Source organism: Herpailurus yagouaroundi, unplaced genomic scaffold, assembly GCF_014898765.1.
Source record: "Herpailurus yagouaroundi ecotype Mexico unplaced genomic scaffold, PumYag 213, whole genome shotgun sequence".
Classification (NCBI taxonomy): Eukaryota; Metazoa; Chordata; class Mammalia; order Carnivora; family Felidae; genus Herpailurus; species Herpailurus yagouaroundi.
In genome coordinates, this window is record NW_024412444.1 from 15014907 (window position 1) to 15032147 (window position 17241).

The 17241-nt window shown below is 56.2% G+C and overlaps 1 protein-coding gene across 1 annotated transcript in view; it reads right to left on the minus strand.

The window, feature by feature from the left end:
- PRKCD (protein kinase C delta) overlaps positions 1-17241 on the minus strand; it is a 30056-nt gene that overhangs the window by 3289 nt on the left and 9526 nt on the right. The window contains exons 3-18 of the mRNA XM_040454799.1: positions 10458-10591; positions 9149-9348; positions 7763-7823; positions 7429-7591; positions 7307-7338; positions 5918-6003; positions 5493-5622; positions 4684-4784; positions 3918-4005; positions 3601-3698; positions 3257-3430; positions 2976-3067; positions 2332-2394; positions 1178-1316; positions 826-1014; positions 94-222 (exon numbers count right to left, since the gene is read on the minus strand). Of these exons, the coding sequence (XP_040310733.1) occupies positions 94-222; positions 826-1014; positions 1178-1316; positions 2332-2394; positions 2976-3067; positions 3257-3430; positions 3601-3698; positions 3918-4005; positions 4684-4784; positions 5493-5622; positions 5918-6003; positions 7307-7338; positions 7429-7591; positions 7763-7823; positions 9149-9348; positions 10458-10572 (1860 nt within the window). The 5' untranslated portion in view covers positions 10573-10591. The remainder of the gene's footprint in view (positions 1-93; positions 223-825; positions 1015-1177; positions 1317-2331; positions 2395-2975; positions 3068-3256; positions 3431-3600; positions 3699-3917; positions 4006-4683; positions 4785-5492; positions 5623-5917; positions 6004-7306; positions 7339-7428; positions 7592-7762; positions 7824-9148; positions 9349-10457; positions 10592-17241) is intronic.

Genomic DNA, 17241 nt, shown 5'->3' on the forward strand with positions numbered 1-17241 from the left:
AGCAAGAGAGAAACAGAGCAAAGGAGATGCCCAACAGGAAGGCAGCGGAGGGCAACATCCAGTAGGGGCCTCCATGGGAGTGGGATCACGTACCACTTTGGGCTTGAAGGGCGGTTCCACGGCTCGTTTCTCCAGAAGAGTCCAGTTGATGGTCTTGAAGAAGGGGTGGATTTTGATGTTCCCTGTCACTCCCAGCCTCTTGGTTGTATCCCTTTCAAGCAGCTGCAACCCAGTAGGGGCCCTGGTTAGCACCTGAGGGCTGCAGGGAGGCCAGAGCCTCCACAAACCCCCCGAGCAGGCCCAGGGGTGCCCAGGCGGGTCTAGTCCAACCCAGCAGCACAACCCAGGGCCCCTGGAGCCAAGAGGGTCCTCTCCGGCCCCGCTGCACTGCTGGGCCCCTCAGAGATGACAGTCCATGGAGTAGGGCTGCCAGGACTTCCTGCTGGTGGGACCGTGCTTAAAAGCAGTAGAGTTCATTGGGTGTTTATTGTCTGCCTGGCATAGACCTGAGCACCACACGTTTATGGTTTTTTTCCCAAAAACTCTGTGAGGCAGTTTCCCCTGAAGCCTCCATTTTGCAGACAAGGAGACAGACTCAGTTGAGCTTCAGCTTATGACCCTAAGCTCATAATCACCATACCAGGCTGACTCGGCGCAGTGGACTCAGGAGCTCCCAGGAACACGGAGAGCGAGCGATACCCCCCGGTGTGTTAGGACCAGAGCATCAGTGAGGCTACCATTCCAGAGATGAGGGGCTTCTGGCCATCCCACGATCTGAATGTGTACTGACCCCTGCTGCAGCCAGCCCAGCCCGGGGCCTCCCACCTTCTCCAGAATATCCTTGGACTCCTTGGTGATCCAGCGGGGATAATGTGGTGTGTCCACACGGATGGACTCAAACAGTTCGTCCTCATCGTCACCATGGAAGGGGGACTGACCAATGAGCATCTCATAGAGAAGGACTCCAAAGGACCACCAATCCACGGAGAATGAGTACTTCAGGCCCTGCAGGATCTGGGACAGGAGAAGGGGTGCAGGAGCTGAGAGGTGCCCCAGGGCATGAGCAGCACCCACCAGGCCTCTTCACCCTCCTAGCTGTGGCTCGGACATCACAGTCCCCACCCCCACTGAGACAAGGTATCTCACTGGGCTGGTGGCTGGGACGGTGCCCACTCACTTCGGGGGCGATATAGTCAGGGGTGCCACAGAAGGTGCTGGCCTGTTTCTCCCCGAAGATGTTCTCCTTGCACATCCCAAAGTCGGCGATCTTGATGTGGCCATCCTGGTCCAGCATCACGTTGTCCAGCTTGAGGTCCCTGAGAGGATGGTGTGGGAAAGGGAGTCATCAGGGACCAATCCCCCTCCTCTCCCCTCAGCCCCCATGGCCCCATTTCCAACCCTGTAAGCCTAGGCATCTCCCCAAGGGGACAAGGGAATGACAAAGAGGCAAGGATGCAGAAGGAGAAAGACGTGCTAAAAACGGGTGTTCCCTGCAAAACACCTGCTGGTGTGCTACATGCTGGATATACACCATCCTACTTCCTAAAGCCCGAATCGAGGCTCAGAGCGGTGATGTCACTTGCCCAGGGTCACCTAGCTGGTCAGCAGTGGAGGCGGCCCTGAGCTCAGTTTGGTCTGACTCCATGAGGGCAGGGACCACATCTGCTCTACACAGTCTGTGGTTGGAGGAGGTAATTTATGCACACGGTAACAAGTACCAGAGAAGGGCAAACAGCACAAAGTCCATTTTCCCTAACCTCGATACCCAGAGCGATCCCAGGCACGGACAAGCACATCACCATGTGCCGCTCGCCTCCACCTTCTAAATCCTGAATCCTAATCTTCAAGGCACACTGTCCCACGGATTAGTAACCCACCTGGCAACGTAGCTTAGCCCCGTCCCACATCAGTGCACAGTCAGCCTTTCTGATGGGTCCTTACTAATCCACTGCAGGACGGGACTGTCATTTATTGGGTGAGAATTGATGGAACCAGTCCCTACTGATGGAAGCTTAGACTGCTCAGATGGGGCCTCGGAGCAAGACCGATTGCTCCAAGGAAGGGAGACACTACCAGGCAGTGCATACTCCCACCAGTGGAACCAAGTATGGGCAATGAGTCCCCAGTGCCTGGAGCTGGGCCAGCCTCAGCAGAGGGGCCACAGGAATCCCAGCAATGGAGTAGGAGGTTTAGGCAAACACCCAACTAACAACCGACTCTAAGCAGAGATAGGGCCATGGCTGGGCTGGGCCTCACTCAGAGCATTGTGGGGGATATGATGGGTTGGAGCTTTCCCTCCTGAAAGGCTCCCAACCACTCCCCTCCTCATACCTGTAAATGATCCCTTTGTTGTGTAGAAACTGTAGTCCACAGACTATCTCGGCTGCATAAAACCTGGATGACAGAGAGAGACGAAGTGTTCTGGGATTTCCGTGACCAACTCCTGCTTCTTCCTGGGCCCTCACCCCTATCCCCAGGGTCAGAAAATGCTGCAAAAAACCCCATGGGCCACCTGGGTCTGATTAAGCACATCTTGTATCAGGCAAGAGGGGGAGGGGGCCTGGCAACCAAAAAGAAAATTATTAAGGAAAAGCTCCAAATGAGACAGTTCTGTCATGAGTGTATACATTTATACAGACATACACACATACACACACACACACCACAGAGTTTGGGAAGGGGTACATACTAGTCTGGGGGCCACACACCAGGGTCCTGTGTTGTACAGCATTACCATCTGCAAGGCTGCCCAGGCTGAGGCTCAAGGAGCAGGGGACAGGACCCCAGTACGCCTGTGCTGTGCTGTCAGCCAGAGCTCACTCACCACCCGTGGCTTCCCATATGGTGGGGACAGCCCCAGGCACCCCAAATCTCTCCAAGCCCAGCTCTAGCCCAGGCTGGCTTCTCCAGGGACAGGGAAGAAGGAAAAGAGGGCAGACCAGCAGGGCTCCTCCCCCCACAGGTCCCTCACATACGTAGCACGGTAGAGCTCGAAGCGGCCTTTGTCCTGGATGTGGTACATCAGGTCCCCCCCGTTGAGGAACTCCATCACGAAGAACAAGTGGTCCTGGGGTGGAAAAAGCGGTGAGCAGAGGCACAGAAAAGGGCTGAAGCAACTCTACTGAGGGCTACCAAGGGCGGAAGGAAGTAGGGGACAACTCTGCCCTGGAGGACACAAGCAGGGGAGACATGGCCCCGCTGGGAGGCCAAGGGGGGCTGTGGCTCCAGACACAATGACAGTGGGAGGGCTGGGTACCTTGGTCTGGAATGTACAGAAGAGGTGGGTGAGAAAGGGATTCTCCCAGGCGAGTGCCAGCACCCGCTTCTCCACCATGGTGCACTCCACATCATCATCGATCAGAACCACGTCCTTCTTGAGGGCCTTGACCGCAAAGAACTCCTTCCTGCCCTTCAGCTCTGCAAGCAGCACCTGATGGGTGGGCAGGATGACGAGCGGGGGAAGGCCAGGCCAAAAGCTAGGACACCACAACCGCCCCCCATCAGGAAGAAGCCAGGTAGGGTGGGATGCAGGTGCCCCTGGGCTTCTGGGTTCCTGGGCCCAGGTCCATTGAGTTGCCCCAGGGCCAAATAGCCCCTTACCTTCCCAAAGCTGCCTTTGCCCAGGACCTTGTGGAAGGTGAAGTTCTCAATGTTGCACCTGGTGCTGCCCTCCCAGATCTTGCCGTAGGTCCCATTGTCTGCCCAAGAGATGGCACTTTAGACTCAGGTGTCTGTCTGCTGAGTCCCCTCCCCTGGGGCCAAGAGGTGGGGTGGAGTAAGGGGCCTCAAAGAGGAAGGGACTCCCTCTCCAGGGGTGGTGTCTCCCTTCAGGTCTCAACAGTAGAGGGAGGTTGGGTCCCATCTTGGGTCCTAGTGGGGAGTGGGAACTTTCCGGGGGTAAATGGGCCCAGCTTCACCTGGGACAATTTCTCCAGAGATTTCTGGCTTCTTCTCAAAATTCTGGTAGATCCCAACAGGCTCTGTTTCTGACTTCCGGAAGGGTCTCTAGAGGAGAGGGTAGAGGTTAGGGAGACATCCAGTCAGTCATACCAGGATCAGAACTCTCAGCCAAGAAGGAGGACCCCAACCATCCATGACTCCACTCTCAAAACCAATGGGGGACAGCAGGGGCAAAGCCCAGGACTCCAGGGAGCGCACGTGCGCGCGCGCACACATACACACACACATACACACACACACACACACACACACACACACACACCCTGTAGCACAGGGATACCTTGATGGCCTGGAAGGCACTGAATAGAAAGAAAATTTTGTACATTGAACCCTCTCACCACTTACTCAATGGATTATTTGTGTTGCCTTCACTGGTAATTGATTCTAGAATTTTACCTTAAAGTGTTATGGCATTTCTCAAGCTCCACCCACACCCAAACACACAACATACACAACACATAAAACATACACACAATAAGGGCTCTTAGTTCCAAGCATTCCAACCTTGTGGTCCTCTGGGCTCACCAAGTACACAACCACATATGAGAACAAGCCCACCACCTTCTGCTAATTCTTGGACTACATCTTCCAGAAGTGGGGTCATGAATACAAATGCTGCCCACCCACTCCCCACCCCAGGGTTCTCTAATAGTAGCATGAGCCCTGACGGCCCACCCCCAATCCTGCCACCTTGTGTCCAGGGTTCCCACCGTGTCTGCCTACCTGGCTCACTTGGTTCAACGCCTCAGCCAAGAGCTTCTGGTTAATGCCACAGAGGTTGGCCACCTTCTTCTGGCACTTATGGTGCACATTCATGCCACAGTCTGGGGTGAAGCAGACACAGGGCCATCAGGGCCCCCGCTCAGGCAGGGCCTGACAGGCTGCCGGCAGGCTCTGGGAGAACTGTCCCCGTTCCCCCAGGCTCAGCCAAGTGCAGGGAGGAGGGGAGGAGGGGAGGAGGGGAGGAGGGGAGGAGGGGAGGAGGGGAGGAGGGAGCGGGAGGAAGCAGGGCTTTGGTGGAGTCTGCCAGGTTTCTGGTCTTTAAAAAAAAATGCATCTGAAGCCATTGTGAGTGATTTAAATCTTTCATTATTTAAAGAAGAAAAAAAAGGCACAAGATAGGAGACCTAACTCTAAACCCTTCAAAGAATGTCTAGGGCAACCTAGACAAGCCACTTTTCCTCTCAGGGGGCCTCCTGTTTCTGCTTCACTAAAGCCTGGGGCCAGGGAAGGGGTCTGTGAAACATGTTTGCTCAACACCTTCCGCCTGCTTGTCCCTCAGTGATTCCCTGGGCCCTACTCTACTCTTACCCCTATCTTCCACTTGAGGACACTGAGCTCAGAGCAGTGGGGACTCCTGGTCACACAGCAGGTAAATGGGGAAGCCAGTGGGTAGAGGACATCGAGGCCTTCCCCAGCAGCGGGGCAAAGGCAGCATTAGTTAGTGGGAGTTTAGGAGGTCTGGGTGGGTAGGCACCAGCTGGGAGTGCCCTCCTGCCCAGCCCTAGTCCCCGGAGCTGGGTGGCACGCACCTTCACATTTTAGTCCCTGCTTCACCAGCCCCCACAGCAGGCTGCCACAGTGGTCACAGAAGGTGGGGCTCATGTAGTTGTAAACCTTGAATCGGTGCGGCATGTCGATGTTGAAACGTTCTTTCTGGAACTGGGAAGCAGAGTGTCACAGGTTGACGGTCACATGCCAGCTCTAGCTCCTTCCTCAACCCCTAGCTCTCCTCAACCCCTTGCATGGCAAGATGCTCAAAAGGGCTCCACTGGGCCATGGGGTAGGGGGGGGGGGCAGGGGGGAAGGTGCAGGAACTGGGCAATCTGGAAGTCCAAGGAGGCAACCAAGAAAAATGGGGAGAAGGGCAAACTCCACAGGGAAGGGGTGGGGAGAACCCAAATCCCTCCCAGCTGGCCAAGCCCCCCCAGGTCCCCCGCCCTGGGCCCAGCCTCACTATGGTGTCCCGGCTGTTGGCTGCGGTGCCGGTGCACCGGCCGATGATCTTGTCGATGCATTTCTTGTGGATGGCAGCGTTGCATTCTTGAGGAGGCACAGGCCAGGAGGGGGATGGGAAGGCACCAGGAGGGGCAGAGCTGTGAGCTGGCGCCCGCTGGCCCAGTCCAGCCCTCTATACAAAGCCACTGTTCTCCCTGTTCGCCCACACCCTCACCCCACAGACGCCTGGGGCCCACAGCTTGCTTTTTCTCTCCTCCTGCCTGCCCTCGTAGGAGGGGCCTGGAAAGGGGAGGAGCAGGGAGGGCGGGCCAATCGGAGGATCTCAGAGATTAGGGAAGGTTCAAGGGGTCCTAGTGGGCAGTGGGGGCAGCAATGAGGGCACAGAGTATGGCGGTGAGAGGACTGCAGGCAGAGAGCCCCCTGTCTCTCTGCTATGCTTGGGACAGCAAACGGGTCCTAAGCTCTCTCATGCACATGCATGCACTTGCACACACACACACACACACCACCACAGAGACACCAGAATATACACACTTCTGCGTAATGACAATACGCTCTCTATATAAAATGCTTACTATGTGCCAGTCACCTAAACTGCCGCTTTATATATTTTATCCCATTTGATCTTCATAAAGGCTATTATCCCCATTTTACTGAGGGACAGAAAGGTTAAGTCACTCTAAGGCCCTACAAATAGGAAGTGGCAGAGTTAGGATTCAAACCCAGGCCATCTGGCTCCAGAGCTTGTGCTCAATTTTTTTTTTAATGTTTATTTATTTTTGAGATAGAGGCAGAGCGTGAGTGGAGGAGGGGCAGAGAGAGAGGGAGACACAGAATCTGAAGCAGGCCCTAGGCTCTGAGCTGTCAGCACAGAGCCTAACGTGGGGCTCGAACCCATGAACCATGAGATCATGACCTGAGCCGAAGTTGAACGACTAGCTGACTGAGCCATCCAGGTGCCCCCAGAGCTTGTGTTCAGAACCAGCACCACTGTGGAGGTGTCTTATATGTGTGTACCGATATACACACATGTCTAAACAGAAGCACATGTGCAGCCAAGGGTATACTGTAAAAGGTCTAATAGCCTCTGCAGGGGAAAAGAGCCGTGATAAGTAGCATTGGCTGATTTCTATGTAAATACTGCGCCAAAGCCTGGGAAAAGACACAGAGAACCGGCTTTCATGAGCCAGAGCAAGCCCGCTCATGCACCCACTGAGTGTGGTTCTCGTACACAGACACTCTGACGTGGAAAATCTCACATGCACGCATACAAGCACACAGAGTCTAGACATGTGATCCCTGCACAGGGACATGGGCTTTCCTGAGAACGCACGCGGGTACTGGCAGACACACGTGTGCAAACAGACCGGGCAGTGGAGACACTTACGCCTGCATTTGTAGCCTTGCTTGTTGAGACCCCTGAAAGGCAAATCCCCAGGCAGGGTGAGTTCTGGGTGTGGGGCCCTCCCTCCCCAGACCCCACTCTCAAGAGGCACAGCCAGCCCTCACCAAACAAAGTCTTTGCATACAGAACAGAAGGTGGGCTGTCTGAAGAAGGTGGCAATAAACTCATGGTTCTTGATGTAGTGGATCTTGGCCTGCTTGATGGCTCCACGGCGGTTCATTGTTGGGAACTTGGCCTCGTCTTCACCCCGCATAGACTGTTTGCAATCTGGCGGCCGTGGAGTAGTGAAGTCAGCCCCAGCCCCGGAAAGAGTAACATTCCTGTAGTCCCTCCCAGGGTGGCCCTGGACAGACTGCCCACAGGGACTGCTTCCCTAAGGTTCTGTCCTGGCTCTGGCCTCTGAACCTACACCCCCAGCCCAGATAGGGAGGGTCTTACCTATGTCTTCCAGGAAATACTGCACAGACATCAACACCTTGGCCTGGGGTTGCAGGTCCAGCTGCAGGGGTGAGGGTAGGGAAGGGGTGGGGGTGGGGGGTCAATGAGGGCGGGCTCCAGCCATGCTGGACTCAGAACCCGCCCCCATGGTTGGTCCCCCAAGGCCAAGGGAGTCCTGGCAGCCTAGCCAGACACCTGTCTGCCCAGTGTGGGCACGGCCCCGCCCCTGAGCCCCGCCCCCACCCTCTACCCAGAGGTATTATTACATTTGGGGAAGTGAAAAGATCCAGCCCACACCCAGCCCGGCCACATGGCCCGGGAACAGAGTGGGAAGGGAAACTCCCCACCCCCACTCCTGGCTGCCCCCTTAACAAGGATCTTAGAATGCCCCCCCCCCACACCCCCAAGTCCCTGCACACACAGAGACACAGACACATGCGTGTTGAGACACCCACGCTGGTTCTCTCTGTGTCCGAGTCTCTGTATGCCCAGTCTCCTCACATAGACTGGCTGCTTCTGGCAGGACCTTCACCTCTGCCAACACCCATGCCTGGTGACTGATATCGTTTCTTGGTGGAGTAGACAGACAGCACAGCAAGTATCTCTACCTGACCTGCCAAGTGTTCGTACAGCCCTAGGTCAACTTCTCTCCTGGCCCCTTCATGCCTCACTGGAGGCTCGCCAGAGTCCCTCATGGTCATAGTGTCTTTCCAGTGGGGACATCTTGGCTGCAGGAGCCCACATGTAACCCCAGGGGGCAAGAGGTGCTCTGCCAGCACTGACATCCCGTGGCCATAAGGGCCACATGGCCATATGCATGTGCGAAGTCCAGGTTTCAGCAGGTGAGTGATGGCCATAAGCCTTCTCTTTCTCCCACCTCCTCACTGTTGAGGAGACATAAGTGTGTTCCCTAATGCCTGCCTGGGCCTGGAATATCTGTGAAGGCTCCAAACAGAACTTGGAACAATGGGGGCCTCTGAGAAGTGGGTGCGGTGCCTGGTGGTGGGGCCAGGACATACCCTTACATACATTCTGAAATGTTTTACCTTGTGCATATCGTGCTTTCACAAAACTAAAAGGGAAAAGAGTAGTCGCAATGGCAAGGATGGCTCCCTTTAGCACCTACTGTGTGCCCAGCGCTACATAAGCCCTTGGCATCCAGTGACTCATGTCACCTGAACAAATGACCCTGAGGTGGGGTCTTTTACTAGCTTCTCCTTTTACAGATTCAGAACTGGGCTCAGAGGGGCTGGGATCTGGTAAATCACAGAGCCAGCACCGATCGCAGAGCTGCTCCAGTGGCCAGACAGGACCTGCACCCTGCAGCCAGGCTCACCCAGGGGCCCACACACGTGCATGCCCACGCTGCAGCCCTCACGTCCTCACCCAGAACTCGGCCTTGCCGTTGTTCTTCTTGCAGCGCTCAGCCAGTACCGACACACCCACTGTCACCTCAGACATCGGCTCTTCAGCTGCTCGCATCAGCACAATCTGGATGACGCGGCCCTCGTAGATGTGGGCATCGAATGTGGACTTCCACTCGGGGTACATGGTGGGCTTCTTCTGCACCAGTGTCTTCCCGCGCTCTGCAACATGGCCGGGCAGGCAAGGTCCGGCTTGGGTCCCTCTGTCCCACCACCCCACCCCCAGACTTCCCATAGCCTTCAGCCGGAGAGAATCCGCCTGGCTCTCCCTCTGATATTTCCACTCCCCCGCCTTCACGACTGTGCTCTGCTCACCTCCCTAGCCTCATGTCATTCCTAACACACTCCAGAGCACACAGCTGCCTGCAGCTCCTCTAGGAAGCCCTGCTAGGTCCCATCCCAGCCCCTGCTCTTCCCTCTTCCTGTGACCCTCTTCCTCAGCCCCACTTAGCTGTCACCTCCCCTCATGCACTCAGTGAACAAATGTGGAGGCCCGTCATGCCAGCCTTGGCATTTGGAGGTAAAGAACACGGCAGAAAGAAAAGTGAAAAACAGTGCCTGTCTCCCTAGAGCCCAGTCCAGGGCAGAGACATGAGCCCATTAATTCCTCAAGTAAATGTTAAATCACAGCTGTGATGAGATTGAAGAAAGCAAGGCCAGGGCTTTAGACCTGCTCTGGGTCATGGTCAGGTGGCATGCCCCAGCCTAAGGGTCAGGGAATGCCTCCTGGAAGAAGGGACAGCTCAGCCGGGACCTAAGGGATGAGCCAGGGGCTCAGCAAGTGAGGACAGAAGCAAGAAGGAATGGTGTGAGATGTTTGCCTCTTCCAGGAGGACCTTGCTGAGCCCAGCCTAGGACAGTGCTTCCTGTGGGCTTCCCTGTCACGGGACTCATTGTCTGGCTCCCACACCTGACTGTGAGCCCCATGAGGGCAGGGCTAAGTCAGCCCTGGAGCATGGCAGTGTCCTCAGTGCCCAGCACAGGGGCTGGCACAGATGAGCATGAGGAAATTGTTGGGTGAACCCACCAAGGGGGGAGGAGCCAGAATCCCCCCTCCACCCCCACCTCCACCCCACGATCACCCTGGAGAAGGCTCTACACAGCCAATGCTAGAGGCCCTACGGGCACTCGGTGGTCTTCACGGTCCTACATCCACAGCTGGGCTGGGCCGGGAGGTGAGGATGAGGAAGAGAAGGATCCCTCGGAAGTTCTAGGGGAACAAGGCATGGGCCCTACAGGGCCTCCCACCGAGCCTGGATTCTCAGTCCTACCTGTGCTAAGTGCCTCCTTCATCTTCACGGCACAGAAGGGCTGGCTGGCCTCGTCCGCAGCCTGCAGGGAGCCGAGCTCATAGGAGGTGAAGGCGATACGCAGGAACGGTGCCATGCTGGGGCCTGCAGTACGGCTGTACAGACAGAATGGGTGAGGCCGGGCAGCAAGGGACAGTCCCAGGAGGCGCTGCTCGGGTGCCCCCGGGGGACTCTCACCGCATTGAGTTTGGCCCATTGAGTTAGTGCTTACAGGGCACTAGTTCTAGTTGCCGTTGTCAAAACTGAGAAGTTTTCTGGAAGTCTGGATTTGTGGCATCCCTGGTAAAATGAAGATGTGACTTCAAGCACACTGGGCAACAGCTGGCTGGCACCCCTGCCAGTCTACTCCAGGCCAGGGGCCCCCTTTTTACTCCTTTCCAAAACCTACTGGGACCCTGGAGGCATTGAGTCTGTGACCACGAGTCATTTATTTGGAGACTCATTTAAGGCCCCCTGTAATACACAATTCCTGTGCACGTACTATGTGCTGAGCACTCAGTATATGCTGGGCTCCAGCACGTCAGTGCCAGCCAAGATGGGCAGGACGGTACCCCTGCCTCCCTGCACCCTGTTCCCTTGCAGATCTTCTTGGTTTTCGAAGTTTGTTTTTTATTCATAACTACCCAGGAGGACAAATAGGGCCAAGATGACCACCCTCACCTTTCAGATGGAGAAACGGAAACCCTGAGGCTGAGCCAGAAGCTAAAGCTGAGATTCCACTAATTAAGCACCCACTTCATTCAGGGACCAGGGCAGGGAAAGGCCCCACCCTCACCCCTGACCTTTTGAACCCCAGCCCCTCTGGGTCAGGTGCCCCTCATCCTACAGAGGTTGCCTGCGCTTTCCAACTAATTTTTCCCAAATATAAAACTATTTTAATGTTGAACGTAACACTGAATTTGTTTTTTAAACCACACAGGTCACCCCCACATCTCGCCCTATCCCTTGCTCTTCCTCAAATCAAGGGTCACTGAAGGAGGTGACCCTGAGGGTCTTTTGGGTTGTTATTCCTGGAGGAGGGCCACATGTGCAAGCCCCTGGGTGTACCCTCATACACCTACGTGGACACTGGCTCTGGGCCCCACACACGAGGCTGCTCCATAAACATGGTTGAACGAACACTCACTCATGTACATGCACATACGTATGTACTCACTCCATATTGAACGTAAGCCAGCGTGGCGGCAGTCTCAGACACGTGCCCCGAGCCCCCCCCCCCCCCCACATACATGTGAATATGCCAGAGCCGCCCTGCCCCCGGGATAGCTCCCCCAGCTCCTCCACAAGGCAGCCAGAGTAGCAGCCGGGTCTGCCGAGAGCTCCCAGCCCAGATGAGCTCACAGGAAACACTGACCTCAGCCTGAAGCCCAGCCCAGGGGCCCCGCCGGTCTTCTGAGGCCAGCAGCCAGGGGAGAGGGGAGGTGCGCCAGGCGAAGCAGACCCCACCACGTCCCCTGCCCAGGCCTGGCTCCTACTCAGAAGGAGCCAGAATGGGTGTGTAAGCTCACATCTGAGCTCAGATCCCAAAGCCTTCAGCGTAAGACCAGCCAAACCAGCCACTATGACCTCTTGGTAGGCAGGGAGGAGGAGCCAGCCGTGGGGGGCTGCTGGCTCCTCCCTGAACTCAAGCGTGTATGAGTGTGTTAGCTGGCGTGTCTGAAGGTGTGAGTGGGTGGCACAAAGTGGGCACTGAGCTAGTGTGAATGGGAAAGAGAGCAGGCTCCATGGGCCAGGCTGGCTGTGTGTGTGTGTGTGTGTGTGTGTGTGTGTGTGTGTGTGTGTGTGTGAATCTGGGTGAATGTCCCAAACTGTCAGGCAAAAAGGACATCGTGCCCTTCGTGAGGCCACCCTGCTGGCCTGGGGACCCAAGGTGTGGAGCACCCGGCTGAGTTCTCCCTGGGGGGTCCAGATGATCGGCAGGGCCCCTGCACAGCACACGTTTGCCACAAGTTTGCATCCACAACCCTCAGGCCCGACCCCAGCAGACACGCTGGGCCGTGTGCTTCCCAACAGGATAACCCTGGGACCCAGGGTGGGGCACTGACGGGCTTTCTGAGTATCTCAGAGGATGAGGGCTGAGTGGTCACACCGGCAGGGACAAAGGAGCAGTAGTCACGCTGCAGGGGCCTGGGTTCCTGCGAGAGAGGGGGTCAGGGTAGCCTTGGTGGCAAAATGATCTGGGCATTTGAGGCAAGCGGTCAAGATGCCTCCCCACCGCCTCCCCTTGGGGCCCAGTCCAGATGGTCCCAGGCTCCATGACCTCACCCACCTCTGTCCATGGGGACCACCCCAGGGGGCTGCATGGAGCAGATGGAATCAGAGAAGCCCCAGGAATGTGAAGCAGAGCCCAGACTCGCAGGCCGCCAATCAGGCCTGTGCTCCAGCACCCAATGATCACACTCAGAGCAGCTGCTGCTCAGTTAGAAGCCACTGGAGGGAAACCGTAACCACAGCAAGCCCCAGCCCTGGCCCCAAACCTGTGCAGCCAGGCCGCAGTGCCATGAGGAGGGGGACCCATGGGGCTACTCGGCAGTAACCCCAGGGTTGGGTCACCCAAGCCCCAACTTCGTAGATTAAAACTAGGGCATGGGCCCTCCACCCCACTGCACGGCCCAGACCCCAGGAGGGAGACAGACACCATGAACCAGGATCTTCTTCTATTACCACGTGACCCTGAGAGAGGTCTTGGGCCCTGCACAGTGGAGCCAGCGCTGCCCATCTACCTTGCAGTCTGAACACTGGTGGGGAAACCAGGGACTGAAGTAACAGCACAAAAGCAAGGTGTGCCGATTATTTATAGCCCCCATGCAAATAGGCCCAGGCCCACAGGCCCCAAAGGAAGGCCACTGGCTCAGCCTCACTGCCGCTCTGCCAGGCCATGGAAGTGGCAAGGGCTGATCCCACACAGACCTCCATGAGGACCTGCCCCTCAGAGCCGGCTGAGGCCAGCCAGGCCTTTCCCAGCTAGCAGTGGGCTGTTAATCTCTACTCTCCAGTTTCTTCAGCCCATAGCAGAGGCAGCCCTATGCAGTGGGGGAGCACCGGACACAGAGTCAGAGGATCTGGGGGTGAATCTCAGCACCCTCACTTATAAGAAGGATCATCCTTCCCTAAGGCCAACACACACCAGATTAACCTTGTAATGGCATTAGCTCACTCCGTGTCCGTGCTGGTTCTGGAAGTGGGTATTTTACTGATGAAGAAACAGATTTGGAGAGGTTAAATGCCCTGCCCAAGGTCACACAGCCAGTAAGTGGTAGAAGGATTTGAATCCAGGCCTGCATCTTGCAGCCGATGTTCTTTCCCGTATACCATGTCAGGAAGAAGAGACAAAGGGAAAGAGGGAGCAAAGGTACAGACAGATAAATGTGCCAAGCACCACACACAGACACTGAGGACAGAGGAAACGAGGAGAGGGGTAAGGGCACCAGGAGAGTGGTGCCCTGTGCTTAATCAGAGTCTATCTGCCCAACCCCCTCTGGGCCAGTCCTAGACCTGACCTTGAGGACCTCTTCCTTTTCTGTATGAGGGTGGTACAGACCCCTGAATTCTACCTTTCCGCCCATCCCAGCCCCTTGGGCCAGCCTCTGGTGCTCAAAACCTGGGGAAGCCTAGACCATACTAGATTCCAGTCCCAAGGCATGAGGGCCCACTGATTCGGCTCCCCACCCCACCCTAGACCAGCCACCCAGAGGTAAGGAAAGGTGGTGCTGGGCAGGACCAGAGCAGGCAGGTCACCTCCCCCAGGGCAATGTACTCCCAGGCCATCCAGGGCAGTGGACAAGGCCAACCTTGAGGTGAGCAGAGTGACTGCACTGGTGAGGACTCCTGGGGCACAGAGGACAAGTGTGCATGCTGCACATCCACGTGTACACCGTGAGTGTGTTCCAGCAATGGGGGTGATGTGGGAGACATGGCCTGAGGTGTGCCATCCGGAATAGAAGTGTACTTTCTAACTCTTCCACAGCAATCACGTGTAATTTGTTCAATAACAGTTTTGTTAAAGGTGAAAAACAAAACCCATTAAGTCAAAACATATCTAAGAGATGGACCTTTAGACACTGACCCGCCCATCTCTCTTTGCAGGGAGGGGGAAACCAAGAATGAGGTCCTGCAATGAGAGTCTCCAGGTCCCCAGACCCGACCTGGCCCCTCTACTCCGGTCCTTCCCTGGCACTGGATTCTGTCTCATAGGCCACAGGGACATGCCCACTGGACCGAGGAGCAAAGTGGGGCCCCAAGAAGAGAGACTTGGCCAGGCTCTTGGGGAGTGTGTGCAAACATAGATGGAGGCTCCCTCAGAAAATCTGCCAGAGAGGGGCGCCTGGGTGGCGCAGTCGGTTAAGCGTCCGACTTCAGCCAGGTCACGATCTCGCGGTCCGTGAGTTCGAGCCCCGCGTCGGGCTCTGGGCTGATGGCTCAGAGCCTGGAGCCTGTTTCCGATTCTGTGTCTCCCTCTCTCTCTGCCCCTCCCCCGTTCATGCTCTGTCTCTCTCTGTCCCAAAAATAAATAAACGTTGAAAAAAAAAAAAAAATTAAAAAAAAAAAAAAAAAAAAGAAAATCTGCCAGAGAAATAAGAGGGGGCAGGCTGAGGTCGAGAAAGGCAAGCAAACAGAGCCGGGGCAGCTGCTGGGGCAGAAGACGCCCTCCTCCCATGCAACCCTTTCCCACACATATCTGCCCAATCTTGGGGCCAGCCCCTGTCGCCTGCCCATGGAAGGCACCACCCGCTGCCAGTCAAGGCTGGGTGGAGGTGGCTGCAAAGTGGAGGCAGTGTCGGCCCAGGATTTCCTCGGTATACAGACCCGGCCTGGGAAGTAGTTCAAGGTCTAGCCCACTTGGGCCTAAAAGGATGAATGAAGGAGGGAGGACACATGAGGCCCAGAGAGTGGGAGTGAAGGCGAGTGAAAGACAGTGTGATCAGTAGTACGGAGCAGGGCTGACTCTGGCAGAGCAGCAACAGGGCAAGGCAGCCGGGCTTGGCAGGGAGGATGGCCTCCCCAGATGGCCTTCCCAGACGGAAGCAAGTCAGAGAGGCCACAGGGGTTTCACAACCCAGGAAATGGGCTCATCAAGAAGAGCAGGAGGTGGGGGAGGGGAAGGGCTAGGCAAGGTCCCCTCTAAGGCCCTTCCACCAGGTCCTGTGCCCCAGCCTCCATATGACCAGCTTTGTCTTGGAGGAGGACCAGCTACGGTCTCAGATCATAGCCAAGTCCCAGAGCAAGTCCAGACACTTGCTCCCAACCCTCAACCCCCACGAGTGCTCCTTCTTGCCCCGCCCCTCACAGACCAACCACTGCAGTGGACTCTCCTCCCTTTCCCCAGTGACCCCAGTCACCACCAACCCATGAAACCTCCTGGGCTCCCACTGCCCTTGGAGAAACCCCAGACCTCAGCCTGGCCCTGGCTTGCTTCACCTCAGGTCTCACCTCTGGCTACTCTGTGAACTCCTGTCTCGCTTTTAAGCCCCCTCTTTTACATATGCTATTCCCTTAGCCAGAATATCCTGAATTCCTACATATCCTTCCAGACAGTTCTAAAGGCCAACCCTGGGGAATCAGGAAGCCAGCTTCTTCCCTGCCTCATGTACTCACTACGGGTACCCTGTGCAGTTGTCTGAGAAGTGCATGTTGAGGACCTGGGTCTGTTCTCTGGGCACTGTCTCAGTCCCTGTCTTGGGCTTCTCAGCTCTGGCCACACATATGAATGTCCTGGGGACATTCAAAAATCATTCTGCCAGGCTGACCCAGTCCACAGGGATCCAGTGGGAATCACAGGTGAGGCCTGAGCAGCATGAGTGAAGCCTCTGCAATTGCAAAGGGGTGGTCATACCCTGAGAACCAATGAAAGATGTGGACCCTCTTCCCAGGAAAGCACGTACAGGTGGTGACATAATTCTGCACACGATGGGGTAGGGGCTCTAAGTCCCAAAGGCCCAGTCCAGCCCTCCTCAGGCCCAGCCAGCAGGCACCACAGTGACAAGACATACTGGGCCATGGAACTCACAGCTAGGAAGGTGGGGGACAGTCACATAAATATGTAATTACAGAGGAGGATATGACCGCTGCTCAGGTAGTGAGTGGAAGGGAGCGAGAGGGGCTGGGGTAGAATGGGGACCAGGCTTCAATCTGAGAGATGTGCAGGGGTGCAGCTGGCCCAGCCAGTCAGAGGATCTGGAAGGGTCTGAGAGGCAAGACTTGGGACCCTGGCTGTCACTGGCTCACACTCACTCCTGCCAGCACATGGTAAGGGGAGGGGTGAGGATAGGACCTTCTTGGGGGCATAGTCCATGCCAGGCCCAGGCCTTGAGTCACTCAGCTAGTCCTAGGATTGGGGAAGCCCTGGGCTCAGTCAGAGGGAGAGTTCCAGGTACCCCCTGAGAGAGAAACAAAGGCCCCTTCACGGCAGGACTGAGGACAAGGGGGCCTCTGTGAAGAGCTGGGGTGGGGGGTACATGAGGGTCTTTCCCAGAATAACCGCACATGTGTGCACACACGGGCACACCCACCAACCCAAACACACAGTTACACATGGGGAACCCTGCTTGCAGTTAGACACACACACAGATGGTTGTAACCACAGGCACATACACACTCCTAGGATGACTCAGTGACACACACTGAGAAACACCACCCCCCACAACCGCTGTCACCTGTTGACAGACATCGATACCCTCATGTACTCATAAGCACAGAGAGATCTGTGTGCACACACGGTATCACCAGCACAATGGACAGAGATATT